At 43.3% G+C, this 16,419-nt stretch overlaps 2 protein-coding genes across 2 annotated transcripts; one reads left to right on the plus strand and one right to left on the minus strand.

Annotated features, from left to right (window-relative positions):
• The first annotated feature begins 2,780 nt into the window (after positions 1-2,780).
• Positions 2,781-8,660, plus strand: LOC124042685 (small nuclear ribonucleoprotein Sm D1). Its single transcript, XM_046360774.1, has 4 exons — positions 2,781-2,938; positions 3,829-3,905; positions 4,431-4,622; positions 8,427-8,660. The coding sequence occupies exons 1-4, from the start codon at positions 2,925-2,927 to the stop codon at positions 8,501-8,503; spliced, it is 360 nt and encodes a 119-aa protein (XP_046216730.1). The 5' UTR covers positions 2,781-2,924; the 3' UTR covers positions 8,504-8,660.
• A 2,162-nt stretch (positions 8,661-10,822) lies between these two features.
• LOC124042686 (E3 ubiquitin-protein ligase znrf2-like) lies at positions 10,823-16,179 on the minus strand. Its single transcript, XM_046360775.1, has 5 exons — positions 14,409-16,179; positions 13,644-13,785; positions 12,339-12,434; positions 12,108-12,213; positions 10,823-12,005 (listed from the first exon to the last, which is right to left on the minus strand). Exons 1-5 carry the CDS (start codon positions 14,574-14,576, stop codon positions 11,948-11,950), a joined length of 570 nt encoding a protein of 189 aa, XP_046216731.1. The 5' UTR covers positions 14,577-16,179; the 3' UTR covers positions 10,823-11,947.
• Positions 16,180-16,419: the final 240 nt, after the last annotated feature.

A 16,419-nucleotide genomic window follows, 5' to 3' on the forward strand; every position in this document is an offset into this window, starting at 1 on the left:
ATACTGCTGTTACTGTCTATTATCTATCCTTTACCCCTACCTACAGTATACTGCTGTTACTGTCTTGTCTATCCTTTACCCCTACCTACAGTATACTGCTGTTACTGTCTATTATCTATCCTTTACCCCTACCTACAGTATACTGCTGTTACTGTCTATTATCTATCCTTTACCCCTACCTACAGTATACTGCTGTTACTGTCTATTATCTATCCTTTACCCCTACCTACAGTATACTGCTGTTACTGTCTATTATCTATCCTTTACCCCTACCTACAGTATACTGCTGTTACTGTCTATTATCTATCCTTTACCCCTACCTACAGTATACTGCTGTTACTGTCTATTATCTATCCTTTACCCTACCTACAGTATACTGCTGTTACTGTCTATTATCTATCCTTTACCCCTACCTACAGTATACTGCTGTTACTGTCTATTATCTATCCTTTACCCCTACCTACAGTATACTGCTGTTACTGTCTATTATCTATCCTTTACCCCTACCTACAGTATACTGCTGTTACTGTCTATTACCTATCCTTTACCCCTACCTACAGTATACTGCTGTTACTGTCTATCTATCCTTTACCCCTACCTACAGTATACTGCTGTTACTGTCTATTATCTATCCTTTACCCCTACCTACAGTATACTGCTGTTACTGTCTATTATCTATCCTTTACCCCTACCTACAGTATACTGCTGTTACTGTCTATTATCTATCCTTTACCCCTACCTACAGTATACTGCTGTTACTGTCTATTACCTATCCTTTACCCCTACCTACAGTATACTGCTGTTACTGTCTATCTATCCTTTACCCCTACCTACAGTATACTGCTGTTACTGTCTATTATCTATCCTTTACCCCTACCTACAGTATACTGCTGTTACTGTCTATTATCTATCCTTTACCCCTACCTACAGTATACTGCTGTTACTGTCTATTATCTATCCTTTACCCCTACCTACAGTATACTGCTGTTACTGTCTATTATCTATCCTTTACCCCTACCTACAGTATACTGCTGTTACTGTCTATTATCTATCCTTTACCCCTACCTACAGTATACTGCTGTTACGGTCTATTATCTATCCTTTACCCCTACCTACAGTATACTGCTGTTACTGTCTATTATCTATCCTTTACCCCTACCTACAGCATACTGCTGTTACTGTCTTGTCTATCCTGTTGTCTAGTCACTTTACAAGATTATAATATAAATTCTGAAATAATGTGTTTAATTCTAATAAGCCATGTTCTACTTAATAAAAGTAGTCATTGGATTTAGAAATCAATCAGAAAAGGCAATCATGGTTTAACTTCACTGTTGGGTGTAGGGCATTTTTCTAAAGTTTAGTGTGCAACCAGCCTAGTGGTTAAGAGCGTTGGGCCAGTAACCAAAAGGTTGCTGGTTTGAATCCCAGAGCCAAACATGTGAAAATGATGTTGGTGCCCATGAGCAATGCATTTAAGCCTAATTGCTTCTGTACCTTGCTCTGTATAAGAGAGTCTGCTAAATGACTCAAATGTAAATGTAACCATCGGAAGTAAACCAAAATGTTTTTGGTCACGTACACAGTTCAGCAGATATTATATCTGGTGCAGCGAAAATGCTTTACGTTACTTTAGTAGTGCAGTAGTGTATAGTAGGGTGTAACGTGATGCGCACAGATCATACAAACCATAACCTGGAACGATGGAGAATGGATTTGGAAACGTTAGAATTTTGTACGACACCATTGTTAAGATAATTGTTTGTTTATCGCAATTTTGTTCACGATAAGGTTTCTATTCAATTTTTTTCATTGTTTTGTATTTTCTTGGTATTTCATTTAATGTTTCGAGGCAAATGGGGTTGTAACCCAGACGTCTGCTTTTTATATTACTGTAACCCTGGCGACCATAAACATTGGTGTTATTTGCGTCTCCATAGACGATACTTGATACATTAAAAAAAAAGTACTTTTCTTTCAATGTACTTTTATTTCATTTTGTCACTATAGAACACTTGCTTCTTGTTACAGTGTAAATGCTTTTAACATGAGAGTTGGACAACCTCATAAAACAAACAACATTGATTAAGGTGCGCCAACAATTGCTCATACTATCAGTCTCGTCATACTTAAAACTCTTTACTCTTTACTCTTTACTCTTTACTCTTTACTCTTTCTTTTCTGTGTAAAAGAAGGTGAGAATCTGTCTCACTTGTTCTTTGAATGTAAATTTGTGTCAGAATTTTGGGAAAACCTTGCAAAATACTTATTTACCATTATGAACACTGACTATGTTTTGACATTAAATATATAATATGTTACAATTGCAATGATAACAAGACCACTGAAATGATTGTTAATTTTTTAAATTCTTGTTGCCAAGTACTTCATACACAAAACAAAAATTCCAAAATTGTATAACAAAATTACAAATTTTTCTGATTGAATTCAACTATCTTATTAAAACATTAACCCTAGTGAATAACAACAAGAATAACATCTTCCTGAATCATAATAAGATTTTTTCAGAGTGAATACAATTGCACTAAAATTGTTAATTTTTTTTGTATTATTTTGTATGTTTGAGTATTTTCTTATTAAAACCTGTGTTTTGTTTTGTTAGACATGTTTGATGTAGCAATATAAGTCGATTTTTGTATCATGAATTTAAAAAAATTAAAAAATCTTGAAAAGCACCCCGAATAAGAATTAAAAGACTCAGTCTTAACGTGTCATGCAATTCTATCAACCACTAGAAGGCAATGTTCACTTATCTTTTATTTTTGCATTTCCTGGTTCAGTCGAGTTTTTATGACGTCGGTGATCCTGCAAAGAAAACGTATTTCATACAGCAGCGGCCTGTGATCCCACTTGTACGCTGTAATTATTTTGTTTTGTCTTTGGTGGAGGAATCCATCACCAACATGAAACTCGTACGGTAAGCATATTCTAAAAATCAATCTTTAGTTTTATGCTTCAATGCAAGGTGAAAAATATTGGGTTGAGTAGCTGGATTGATTTAGATTTGGAGTGCGAGTTTGTTCGCTGAAAGTAGTTAACGTTAGTTGATGTGATTACATGAGAGATATGCAAAAGCGACTAGCTAATTTATTCTTTTGTTATATAATGAACGGGCTTTCAACCGTGAAAATAATATGCAACACGATCGTACGACTGCCTTTGAACTACCTGGCGACTTTCTATACGCCATTATTATCTGCTAACCGCAGATGTGCTATTGACGTTAGCTTGCTAACAGGTAAGCTAGAAAACCACAGTGCAGGAAGGGCCCTGGATGGTTTCCCACCAACAATAGTTCATAACAATGTTGTGCTCTTGTCTAGTGTTCTGGTTGGTGTTCATTTTTCTCGTTTGTTTTGGACATTGCACACAGTAAACTAAGTAGCTACTTACCACTTGCTTCGTCCCGCAACGAGCCAACATTGTTTAGACTGATGGCTCGTTGCGGGAGCTCCGTAGCCTGGCGTTCTTGATCAACCCAATCTAAACTACTCATTTACACCAAAATACTTACGATTCGTCGGGTTGAATGTGTCCTTCGCTACCAAATAAGCTTTTTAAACACGTTTTTATCCAGGGTCTTCCATTTTCCGCCTGTAGAAGTGGGAAAACTTGGTACCTTACTGAGTGGTCTAGAATGGCCTACAGACGAAAAATAAGAGTCCTTGGATAAAAACGTGTTTTTAAACTCGTTTCTGTCAAAACAATGGCTCGTTAAGTTGGTAAGAGATATTCACAACTTGATGAAACAGCATTTCTTGTAACATTGCCTCTACTCATAACCAAGCTGCCCCCCCCCTCCTGTAGTTTTTTGATGAAACTCAGCCATGAGACTGTGACCATTGAGCTGAAGAATGGAACCCAGGTCCATGGGACGATCACAGGTATGGACCATGTCCCCTCATGTCTGACCATGTCCCCTCATGTCTGACCATGTCCCCTCATGTCTGACCATGTCCCCTCATGTCTGGCCATGTCCCCTCATGTCTGGCCATGTCCCCTCATGTCTGGCCATGTCCCCTCATGTCTGGCCATGTCCCCTCATGTCTGGCCATGTCCCCTCATGTCTGGCCATGTCCCCTCATGTCTGGCCATGTCCCCTCATGTCTGGCCATGTCCCCTCATGTCTGGCTGAACAACGGTTACACCTCCACTTAGGACTATTGAGATGCATCCAATATAAACAAGGCCAAAAGTCAAGTTTAGGATGCTGTAGCTGCTCAGTCCAAACAATGTTTACTATTGTAGCCTGTTGTCCCAAGTGATGTTTTTATTAGGAAACTCTCCACTGTTAGATTAAAGTTGGTGTTTTAAGTTGGCGCTCTTTGTCAGACACCTATGAGTAGGGTAGATGTGAATGAGAGTGCATTACCATAACATTAATGATTGTCATTAACTGTGTGCCTCAGGTGTGGACGTGAGTATGAACACTCACCTGAAGGCGGTGAAGATGACTCTGAAGAACCGCGAGCCCACCCAGCTGGAGAGCCTCAGTATCCGTGGCAACAACATCAGATACTTCATCCTGCCGGACAGTCTGCCACTGGACACCCTGCTGGTCGACATTGAACCCAAGGTCAAGTCCAAGAAGAGAGAGGCTGGTGAGTACACAAGGAGACTGGGAGGAGGGGTGTAAGTCTGGTCAACATATCAGTGGAATATCGAAGGTTCCTGTCCTTGCCTCCCTCTGGGGATCAGAGGGAAATCGAGGAATCATTTTTAGATTCCACCAAAGTTAGTTAATTCCTGGTTCTCGAAAGCCAGTTCCACTGCATTTTTTCATTGTTCTGTTCTAATCGGGGACTGAGTTAGACCTGGGGTACCAGGTGTGCAATGAATTATCAGTTAGAAGAGAGACCCAACAGGTTTCCGGCACTCGTAGGATCAGTTTAGTTCCCCTGGTATAGACTGAAGGCTTTTGTGCCAGCCCAGAACCAAGACAGCAGAGTTGGCTAGCCAAAGACTTTCTGGTGAATTCAGTCAGGTGTTAGGTCGTTTGGCTGTAACTGAAACCTGTACTCACTACAGCGGTTCAGGGCCAAGAGCAAAGACCACGTCTGTTAAACTACATGTTGTAAGTAGTTCAAATCAAACTTTTTATTCATACAGCCAAATTTCAGACATGAAATGCAACGTGGAAAAACTAATTTAAATAAAAGCTCAAACATTTTACTACACCACAAACAAGAAAGAAAATAACTAAAGAATAAAAAACAGAATGACTAAAAAGCAAAGCTACAAATATTTATTTTAAGATCTCTTTTAAATATGTCCACAGCCCCCCCCCCCCCCCCCCCCTTGGTTCTTAACTTAAAATCACGTCTGACATGTATTGTGATGCACAATTGTGAATTGATTTAAAAACCAATAAAAGAATCTTAAAATGAATTCTAGAACTCACGGGCAGTTAGTGCGGATACCTTAAAACCGGTGTAATGTATGCACTCTGTCTGGTCTTGGTCAGTACCTGCGCTGCAGCATTCTGTATGTTTTACAGGACAGGAGAGCATTCCAGCAGTCAAGTCTGCTTGTATGGATGAGTTCTCTGTATCAGCCTGAGCGTGAAACGGCCACGCCGCTGCAATGTTCCTCAAGTGATAATAAGCTTTTTTGTTCACATTCCTAATTTGATTAGAAATTTAGCACATAGTCTAAAATAACACCTAGGTTTTTTACCTGGTGTTTTATATTTTATTGCCTGTGAATTAATTAAAATGTGCTACACAGATTCTCTCTGTGTTTTGGCTCCAACAACAAGTAACTTGTCTTGGTTTAGCTGTGATCCCATCCAAAGTATTTAAATCGCTAATACAGTCTACAGACATCTGTGGCGCTAAAATCCTCTGACGCAGAAATGTAAAAGTTGTGTATCGTCTGTGTAGCAGGGAAGATCAATGCTGTGCTTTCTGATAATGATGCCGCGGGGATGTGTGTGTCAGTCAAGAGTTTGGATACACCTCCTCATTCAAGGGTTTTTCTTTATTTTTACTATTTTCTACATTGTAGAATAATAGTAAAGACATCAACTATGAAATAACACAAATGGAATCATCTAGTGACCAAAGTGTCAAATATTTTTAAATATATTTTAGATTCTTCAAAGTAGCCACCCTTTGCCTTGATGACAGCGGTGCACAATCTTGGCATTCTCTCAACAAGCATCACCTGGAATGATTTTCTGATAGTCTTGAAGGAGTTTCCACAAATGCTGAGCACTTGTTGGCTGCTTTTCCTTCCCTCTGTAGTCCAACTCATCCCAAACCATCTCAATTGGGTTGAGGTTGGGTGATTGCGGAGGCCAGGTCATCTGATGCAGCACTCCATCACTCTCCTTGGTCAAATAGTCCTTACACAGCCTGGAGGTGTGTTGGGTCATTGTCCTGTTTAAAACAAATGATAGTCCCAGTAAGCGCAAACCAGATGGGATGGTGTATCGCTGCAGAATGCTGTTGTAGCCATGCAGGTTAAGTGTGCATTGAATTCTAAATAAATCGGTGACACCAGCGACGCACCATCCCACCACCTCCTCCATGCTTCACGGTGGAAACCAAACATGCGGAGATCATCCGTTCACCTACTCTGCGTCTCACAAAGACACGGTGGTTGGAAATGTGTGCAAAGCTGTCATTGCGGAAAAGGGTGGCTACTTTGAAGAATCTCAAATATAAAATATTTTGATTTGTTTCACACTTTTTTTTTTTTTGGTTACTACATGATTCCATATGTGTTATTTCATAGTTTTGATGTCATCACTATTATTCTACAATGTAGGAATACAAAACAATAAAGCAAAACCCTGCAATGACTAGGTGTACAAACTTCTGCCCGATACAGTGTGTATATAAACAGTGCCGGACCCAAAGTCAAACCTTGTGGAGCGTCTCGTGCCATTAGGATTTTCTTGTGAGTGATGTTCACCAATTGTGACCAAAAACACACTACCTGTTACATAGATCCTAAACCAATTTTAGAACTGAACCGGAGAGGCCCAACCCACCTCTCCAGTCTGTCCAGAAGGACATCATGATCCACAGTGTCAAATGCAGCACTTAAATCCAAGAGTTTGCCAGACATGTTTGGCATCTGTGTTGGCTCTAAGATCATTTACTGATTAACTAAGGGTGTCTTTGTGCTGTGGTAGGCACGGGAACAAGATTTGATTAAAAAAAAAAAAATGTAATAGCTGGCACTTTAAAAAAATATTTTTGCTATTTGAACACCAATTTCTCCTGAATTTTGCTTTAAAAATTAACAATGGAGGCCACTGTTCCTGGGGACCTTCGATGCTGTAGAAATGTTTTGGTTCCCTTTCCCGGATCGGTTCCTCTACACCATCCTGTCTCGGAGCTCTACGGACAATTGTTTCAACCTCATGGCTTGGTTTTTGCTCTGACATGCACTGTCAACTGTGGGACCTTTATATAGACAGGTGTGTGACTTTCCAAATCATGTCCAATCACTTGAATTTACTATAGGTGGACTCCAATCTCTGTTTTATTTTTTATTAACTTGCAAAAACATTCTACCCTGTTTCCGTTTTGTTTGCTGAGGATGTTTTATTTAAGCTTTATTCTAAAACGGATATCTTAACAAACATGTGCAAAAGGTCAAAAGTGGCCTGACTGCTTTCTGAAGGCACTGTATATATTGATGATTTATAAATCCAGGCGCATTTAACAGGTGGGCTATTGATTATAGACCTAATTTAAGATGCCATTTCACCCATATTCTTAGACAATTAAGGAAAGGACTGTTTTCACGTGTCCTAACTCCACTGCTGCCTCCACAGCATTGTTCTCAACGCTGATATGCTGGTTAACTTTGCTATTATGCACTTAGCAACATGGTCTAGGAAAAGGCGACAGTTCAACAGCGCGCTGTTTCAGAACCGCGGTCAGCAATCACTATCCAACACAGGAGACAGTGCATTTGTTAAATTTTTTAAAATATTTTATTTTATTAGTGTTGCACCATTATGTAATATAACCGTATACAATTTCAGTAGCACGTCTTAGTGATGGACTTTACCATCCCCTTGGCCTCCACAATGGATTAGTCCACTCAGACAGATGCGAATCAGACTGGTGTGGTGTAGGTTACTGCTTGACTAAAAGAATCTCGGTTTACCAACAGCTTGTCGACTAAATGGAGTCAGCCTTACATCCTTCTGATGATGCCATGACTGAGTTCTCGCCTTCAATAGATTTGCTTCATCAGACTTAAATCTAAACTGCCAATCCCGCCTAAAGTATTGAGTCAAATGCTGTTCAGTCAGCGACCTCTCCCAACAAAGACCAACGAGAGCCAAGGAATAGGAGAGTCTAGACATTTGTGATGTGTAACTCGTCTCTAATAATTTCTTCCCTCGCTCTTTCTCTCCCTCTCTCTTCAATCTCTCTCTCCAGTGGCTGGGCGTGGAAGGGGCAGAGGAAGGGGGCGTGGCAGGGGGAGGGGCCGAGGCAGGGGAGGGCCCAGGAGATGATCGCCATGACGACGCAGATGTCAGTCATGTCCTACTGTTTGTACAGCAACGTTTTTTTGTCACTTTTTTCTCTCTCAGGAAACTTTTGTGAATCCTGAGCCATGTTTTTATTTTTTTCTTATTTTGTACATTAAAGATGTTTCACACGAACAGCAAATGAGGTGTCTGTGCTTTATTGCCTTTCTTTAGTTGATGTGCACGTTGTGTAGTTCAGAACACGTCTGAGGCTTCACTCCAGAGGAACGTTTTTGGGTGGGCTGACTGGATCAAATCTTGTAAATGAATGATAACGTTTCAGCCGCGTGAAAACGCTACATTTGATCCTTTGTGCTAACCTCGTTCTACCATCTTGATCTCGGAAGCTTACAGGACGGTGGATGAGGCTCGTTCATTCTTTGTCCATCCATAACACATTTACCAAATAACCACCACCTGGAAACCCATTTGTAGTGCTACTGATAAATACTGGGCCAGGATGGTAAAGATGTCAATGGATCACTTTTTGGTTGAATTCAGCGCAGGCCGTAGGTCTTTGGGATGACATACAATAACATGATTGTCTCTATCATGCCGATGAACTGTATGTGGAGATACGTTGCCCTGTTTAGATTACATTTTTCAGGGTTAGAAAGGGAATTAGGATATGACTAAGGGAATATAGAAATAATATAGCGTTAGTGGGATTTGCACGAAACTAAAACATAAACACAAGCTGAAGTAAAACGTCCCAGAAATGTTCCATACGCACAAACAGCTTCTCTCCAATTTTTGTACATCCCTGTTAGTGAGTATTTCTCCTATGCCAAGATAATCTGTCCACCTGACAGGTGTGCATATCAAGAAGCTGATTAATTAAACCGCATTATTACACAGGTGCACTTTGTGCTGGGGACAATAAAAGGCCACTCTAAAATGTGCAGTTTTGTGTCACAACACCACGGATGTCTCAACTTTTTGAACCTGGTTGGTAACTTGCTTACTATCTCAAGGTTTTGGTCCAGACTCCAGCTGCGAAACACGGCTATATTTCACTGCACCGGCCGACTGAAGGTAATGGACAAGTAGGCTAGCTACGATTAGTTTGGATATTTCAGACTCTCCTGACGTAGCTTGTAGGAGATCACCAAGTAACATGGAGTTTAACAATAACACAAGAAGACATTCATTTCTCCAGTCCATATATAGAATAGAAGGGACAACAATAGAAATGGAATAATATTGTCCTCACTTACGCAGTGAAAAATTGTCAAGACTCCAGCCACACTAGTCATAGACTGTTCTTCCTGCACCGGTGTGCCAAGTCTAGGTCCAAAAGGCTTCTTAACAGCTTCTAACCCAAAGCCATAAGACTGCTGAACAGTTAATCAAGTGGCTACACGGACTATTTACATTGACCCCCGAACCCCACGTTGCTGCTGCTCGCTGTTTATCTATGCATAGTCACTACAAATTGCCTTGACTAACCTGTACCCCCCCAAACATTGACCCGGTATCCCCTGTATATAGCTTCGTTATTTTATTACTTTTAACTTTTTATTTAGTAAATATTTTCTTACCTGCATTGTTGGTTAAGGGCTTGTAAGTAAGCATTTCACGGTAAGGTGAACCTGTTGTATTCAGCTCATGTGACAAATAAAATGTGACTGTCACAAAGGGTCTTTCTTTCCGTTTCCCATCTCTCCTCCCCCCATCCACTCTCCCAACCCCTGCAGGACTACACCTTGAATGAAGTGCCTTGCTCAAGGGCACATCTGCAGATTTTTCACCTCGTCGGCTTAGGGATTTGTACCAGTGACCTTTCGATTACTGGCCCAGTGCTTTTTTGAACCGCTAGGCTACCTGCTGACCCTGCCTGTTCCGCCCCTGACCAAGAAAAAAATAGTTTGCAGCTGAATCTAGTTGATGATCCAAATGTATTTATAAAGCACTTCGTACATCAGCTGATATCTCAAAGTGCTGTACAGAAACCCAGCCTAAAACCCCAAACAGCAAGCAATGCAGGTGTAGAAGCACAGTGGCTAGGAAAAACTCCCTAGAAAGGCCAGAACCTAGGAAGATACCTAGAGAGGAACCAGGCTATGAGGGGTGGCCAGTCCTCTTCTGGCTGTGCCGGGTGGAGATAACAGAACATGGCCAAGATGTTCATCCCTATTGGGTTCTGGTTAAAAGTAGTGCACTCTGTAGGGTTTAGGGTGCCCAGACAGACTCCATGAAGACTGACATGAATTGGATGTGGGAGAGATGAATGGTTCAATTGAAACAGGAGACACTAATGTATTTAAAGGACATATAAGGAATGTGAATGAGTTACTTCAGAAATCAATTTGATACATTTTTATTCTTAGTTTCTTAAACCTCTGAAAGTTCTGATTCAGTAATATTAAAACACAGTACACATGTAACACCCATGATTTAGACATACTATTAATGATATTGTGTACATATATATTCACTATATTTTTACAGTACATATTCTGGAGCTGATTTGTGCTTTAGTTCTTTATTTCGATGAATTCAAGCTCTTATTGCAAAATAAACATATCACAGTGAAGTCTGGAGTAAATCAAAGGTTTTAATTCCCGGTTTAATTCCCTTTACATTTATTTTACACCACAGACATAAAAATGAAGGTCAACAGAACGTGAGATTTCATAATTGACACAAGTACAAATGAAGGACAGAAGTAACTGCATGTTTCAGCCACAGCACTCAGACCGTGTGTCTTACTACAGTAGAAACGGCTGTCTAAATACCCTCATTCTACACCGTTAAAATCAAACCCATTATTCCATTGTTATAATACAGTAATACTAACAATGAAGTTATCCACCCCTACCGAGTAGATCTGAGAGGAATGTGAAGTCTCGCTGTGTGTCCATGCTCCACCGTGTTCCTCAAGTCATCATCGTTCATCAGTGTCTTATATAAGCACGAGCAGCGTCCTCATTGTCAGTCAGTCAGCTGAGGTACAACTCTCAGAAGACGGGTCCTGGCCCAGTCTATTGAAGTCTATGGTGAGCATCTCTAAATGAGCATTCCAGGCAAATTCGGGGTATCCTGGTGAGGCAAAAGAGTAGGCTGCACTTTACAGGCTAGAGTCGTCATTCTTCAAACACTGGTCAGACGTAGATATAAGTAGAGTAGATTCACGGACCAGCAGGTCAGCTGTAGATCTAGGTGAAGTAGATTCATAGGCCAGCATGTCATGAAGTAGTAGATCTAGGTGAAGTAGATTCATAGGCCAGCATGTCATGAAGAAGTAGATCTAGGTAAAGTAGAGTCATAGGCCAGCATGTCATGAAGTAGTAGATCTAGGTGAAGTAGTTCATAGGCCAGCATGTCATGAAGAAGTAGATCTGGATAAAGTAGATTCATAGGCCAGCATGAAGATGTAGATCTAGATGAACTAGGTAGATAGTAGACATGCCGTGGGTTTCTGAAGCTTTAATCCGAGGGGTGCTCTGGACACGAACGATTCACCTCAAACCACTCGTCTATACACCTGAGAGCCGGAGAGAGAGGGAACCACGAGTAAAATAACAGCATCTTACTGTGATCGTGTGTGTGTGTGTGTGTGTGTGTGTGTGTGTGTGTGTGTAGTTACCCTTTGTGGTAGATACAGAGACAGGGCAGTCTAGCGATGGTGTCTCCCTGCTCCATCTCGTCTAGACAGATGGCACACTCCTCACTATCCTTCTCCAGAACGTCCTCTGGGACAAAACACACCACATTATCATCACCATCCTGACATCACTACCATGCTAGCCAATCAGAAGGCCAGACGGACAGGCAGACTAAAAAGACATAACACACACGCATACAGTCACACACTGACCGTTGTAGGCGAGTCGTGGCTTGGTGAGACACATGATCAGGTGGATCTCCATCTCATCTGACACCAAAAACTTACTGCACACAGGACAGTGGAACCCTGGGAAATATAGAACCGGACATGTCAGCGCTCACACACACAAATAGGTCATAGGTCAACCATTGGTCCTCTTCTTATCTGCCCAGCGAGGGGGGTGAGAACAGCCCAGCGAGGAGAGTGTGTGTGGGGGGGGTGAGAACAGCCTAGTGAGGGGAGGGGGGGGTGAGAACAGCCTAGCGAGGGGAGGGGGTGAGGGGGTGAGAACAGCCTAGCGAGGGGAGGGGGTGAGAACAGCCTAGCGAGGGGGGGGTGAGAACAGCCTAGCGAGGGGAGGGGGTGAGAACAGCCCAGCGAGGGGAGGGGGTGAGAACAGCCCAGCGAGGGGAGGGGGTGAGAACAGCCTAGCGAGGGGAGGGGGTGAGAACAGCCTAGCGAGGGGAGGGGGTGAGAACAGCCTAGCGAGGAGAGGGGGGGGAGGGGGTGAGAACAGCCCAGCGAGGAGAGGGGGTGAGAACAGCCCAGCGAGGGGAGGGGGTGAGAACAGCCCAGCGAGGAGAGGGGGTGAGAACAGCCCAGCGAGGGGAGGGGGTGAGAACAGCCTAGCGAGGGGAGGGGGTGAGAACAGCCCAGCGAGGGGAGGGGGTGAGAACAGCCCAGCGAGGGGAGGGGGTGAGAACAGCCCAGCGAGGGGAGGGGGTGAGAACAGCCCAGCGAGGGGGGGTGAGAACAGCCCGCCATGAGAACAGCCCAGCGAGGGGAGGGGGTGAGAACAGCCCAGCGAGGGGAGGGGGTGAGAACAGCCCGCCATGAGAACAGCCCAGCGAGGGGAGGGAGAACAGCCCAGCGAGGGGGTGATAACAGCCCAGTGAGGGAAGGGGGTGATAACAGCCCAGCGAAGGGGTGATAACAGCCCAGCGAGGGGGTGATAACAGCCCAGCGAGGGGGTGATAACAGCCCAGCGAGGGGAGGGGGTGAGAACAGCCCGCCATGAGGGGTGATAACAGCCCAGCGAGGGGAGGGGGGTGAGAACAGCCCAGCGAGGGGCCCAGGGGGGGTGATAACAGCCCGCCATGAGAACAGCCCAGCGAAGGGAGGGATAACAGCCCAGCGAGGGGTGATAACAGCCCAGTGAGGGAAGGGGGGTGATAACAGCCCAGCGAAGGGGTGATAACAGCCCAGTGAGGGGAGGGAGGGGGTGAGAACAGCCCAGATTTCTTGTTGTGAAATAAGATGTGGTGTAGACAGTCAGGCCAAGGAATACACACGTACCTCCCAGTAGGTTAGGGGACAGGTGAAGTGGTAGAGAGCCAATCATCAGCTGGTGTTCTCCTCTCTCCCAGTCTGGCTCCTCCTGGTCCAGACTGTTACCGAACACATCCGTCCTGCTCCGCCCGCCATGAGTTACATTAATCTGGTGGACACACACACACACACACGTCAAGATACTGGACATAGAGATGACTGAATTACACAGGCATAACTGACCATGTTTTAAACCTGTGTACCACATAGACTGTGTTAGCCTCCTGAACTAAAAGCCTTGGCATTGGCTTGGTGAGCTAAAACAAGACTGTGTTAGCCTCCTGAACTAAAGTCATGGCATTGGCTTGGTGAGCTAAAACAAGACTGTGTTAGCCTCCTGAACTAAAGCAAATGGCATTGGCTTGGTGAGCTAAAACAAGACTGTGTTAGCCTCCTGAACTAAAGCAAATGGCATTGGCTTGGTGAGCTAAAACAAGACTGTGTTAGCCTCCTGAACTAAAGCCATGGCATTGGCTTGGTGAGCTAAAACAAGACTGTGTTAGCCTCCTGAACTAAAGCCATGGCATTGGCTTGGTGAGCTAAAACAAGACTGTGTTAGCCTCCTGAACTAAAGCCATGGCATTGGCTTGGTGAGCTAAAACAAGACTGTGTTAGCCTCCTGAACTAAAGCCTTGGCATTGGCTTGGTGAGCTAAAACAAATCTCCATGTGTCAGGCAGTTACTCATCATGTAACTGTTGTCCCAAACCACTTCCATTACACTCATACACACCTGGTGGTAGGAGCTGGGTCGGTTCCATCCGGTGTAGTGAATTTGGGGCCCACCAGGCCCAGCTGTGTATCTGAACACTGGGGTAGTGCTGCCTCCAGAGGAGGGGACAGGGCTAGAATATGCCCGGGTTCGACTCTCAGCCATGGGACTACTCTGCCTGACACCCATGATGGCTCCTGTCCTGTTCTGATGTCCACAAAATATGAAGTCCTGTAAGGTCTGTGTGAAGTCCTGTAAGGTCTGTGTGAAGTCCTGTAAGGTCTGTGTGAAGTGCTGTAAGGTCTGTGTGAAGTGCTGTAAAACAGAAGTTCTAGCCAGTCCTCTACAGTCTCATAAAGCTTTCCAAAATCCCATCGAGGGTCAGGTGTTGAAAATGGTCCTACACACTGTGCAAAGTTTTAGATAATTGTTTATTCGCTATATCAATTTGATTATATCGGTCCCTATTCAAATAAACCATAAATAGCCTCGGAAAAATGCTGGAAACTCGATGTCACAATAGAGAGACAGAGAGCGCATGACTGTGTCCAGTCCAGCAGTCGTGTAGACAGCCAAAACAAAGGGAAACAGACAAAGAAATATCAGTGGTTTGAAAAGTCAATAAAAGTAACCTCCAATATAGAACGGAATTATTTTCGATGGACAAAATGCACTCCCAGCTCGCTGCTTCAGGTCGAAGTGTATTATTGCGTCGCAGAATTATTCCAATATTCCATGCGCTTTGGTCATGGGTGGTTTGCCGCACAACAACTCAACAACTCCTACACCGCGACTGTCCCACTTTAGTGACTATATGTACACTTCTCCATTACAAACTGAATTTAAAATATAGGCTATTACAATCTCACGAAGAAAGCGGCGTCGCTCTTGAGTTCGAGCTGCTCTGCTGTAGTCTATCTAGTCTGCTGACTGTGATTGTTGACGAGAGAGAAGCAGGAGCTGCCCTAATGCCCTCTTCCTCTTGTGTGTGTGTGTGACAGGTCAAGTGACGTCAACCCCATGAGCAACAGTTGCACGGACACAGATCATTACACAGCGTTTCCAAAACGATGTCTTCACGACCCCAAGCGGTGCGTGCACGTGTTGGTCTTTGCCCGAACAGTACTCAGCTGATAAAAATTATCACGGCTTGATGATTAGTTTATTATTTGAATGAATGGTGTAGTGATAGGGAAAAAACTAACCATGCAGGGAGTTTGGGAAACCCTGGATAGACATAGTAGGTGTTAATGAAAAGCCAGTCAAATATGACATTAAATATGTAATATAGATTGTATTTAATATGTACGGTGTATTTGCATAGAAAGTCAGACTCGTTGCTTCCTCCAACAGTTATATTGAATGCCTTCATACACACTGGAGGTCAAACAGAAAACACACATTAGATTAGCTTGAACAAAAAAATTAAATAATTAAAAACAAATCAAGAGACATGTTTATAGGACAAAGTAAAGACTTTAAACTATTCAGAGAGCAAGTTAAATGTATTATAGTTGCCATGTTCAGAGATACAGTGCCTTTAGAGTAGAAAGCACTGTATTCATACCCCTTGAAATACTCCACATTTTGTTGTTACAGCAGGGCTATTCAATTCTTACCCTACAGGTCCGAAGCCTGCTGGGTTTCTGTTCTACAGATAATTAATTACACCCACCTGGTGTCCCAGGTCTAAACCAGTCCCTGATTAGAGGTGAATCACCCACCTGGTGTCCCAGGTCTAAACCAGTCCCTGATTAGAGGGGAATCACCCACCTGGTGTCCCAGGTCTAAACCAGTCCCTGATTAGAGGGGAATCGCCCACCTGGTGTCCCAGGTCTAAATCCCTGAGTCCCTGATTAAACCAGTCCCTGATTAGAATCACCCACCTGGTGTCCCAGGTCTAAATCAGTCCCTGATTAGAGGGGTGTCGCCCACCTGGTGTCCCAGGTCTAAACCAGTCCCTGATTAGAGGGGAATCGCCCACCTGGTGTCCCAGTTCTAAATCAGTCCCTGATTAGAGGGGAATCGCCCA

This window comes from Oncorhynchus gorbuscha, linkage group LG09, assembly GCF_021184085.1.
Source record: "Oncorhynchus gorbuscha isolate QuinsamMale2020 ecotype Even-year linkage group LG09, OgorEven_v1.0, whole genome shotgun sequence".
Taxonomy (NCBI): Eukaryota; Metazoa; Chordata; class Actinopteri; order Salmoniformes; family Salmonidae; genus Oncorhynchus; species Oncorhynchus gorbuscha.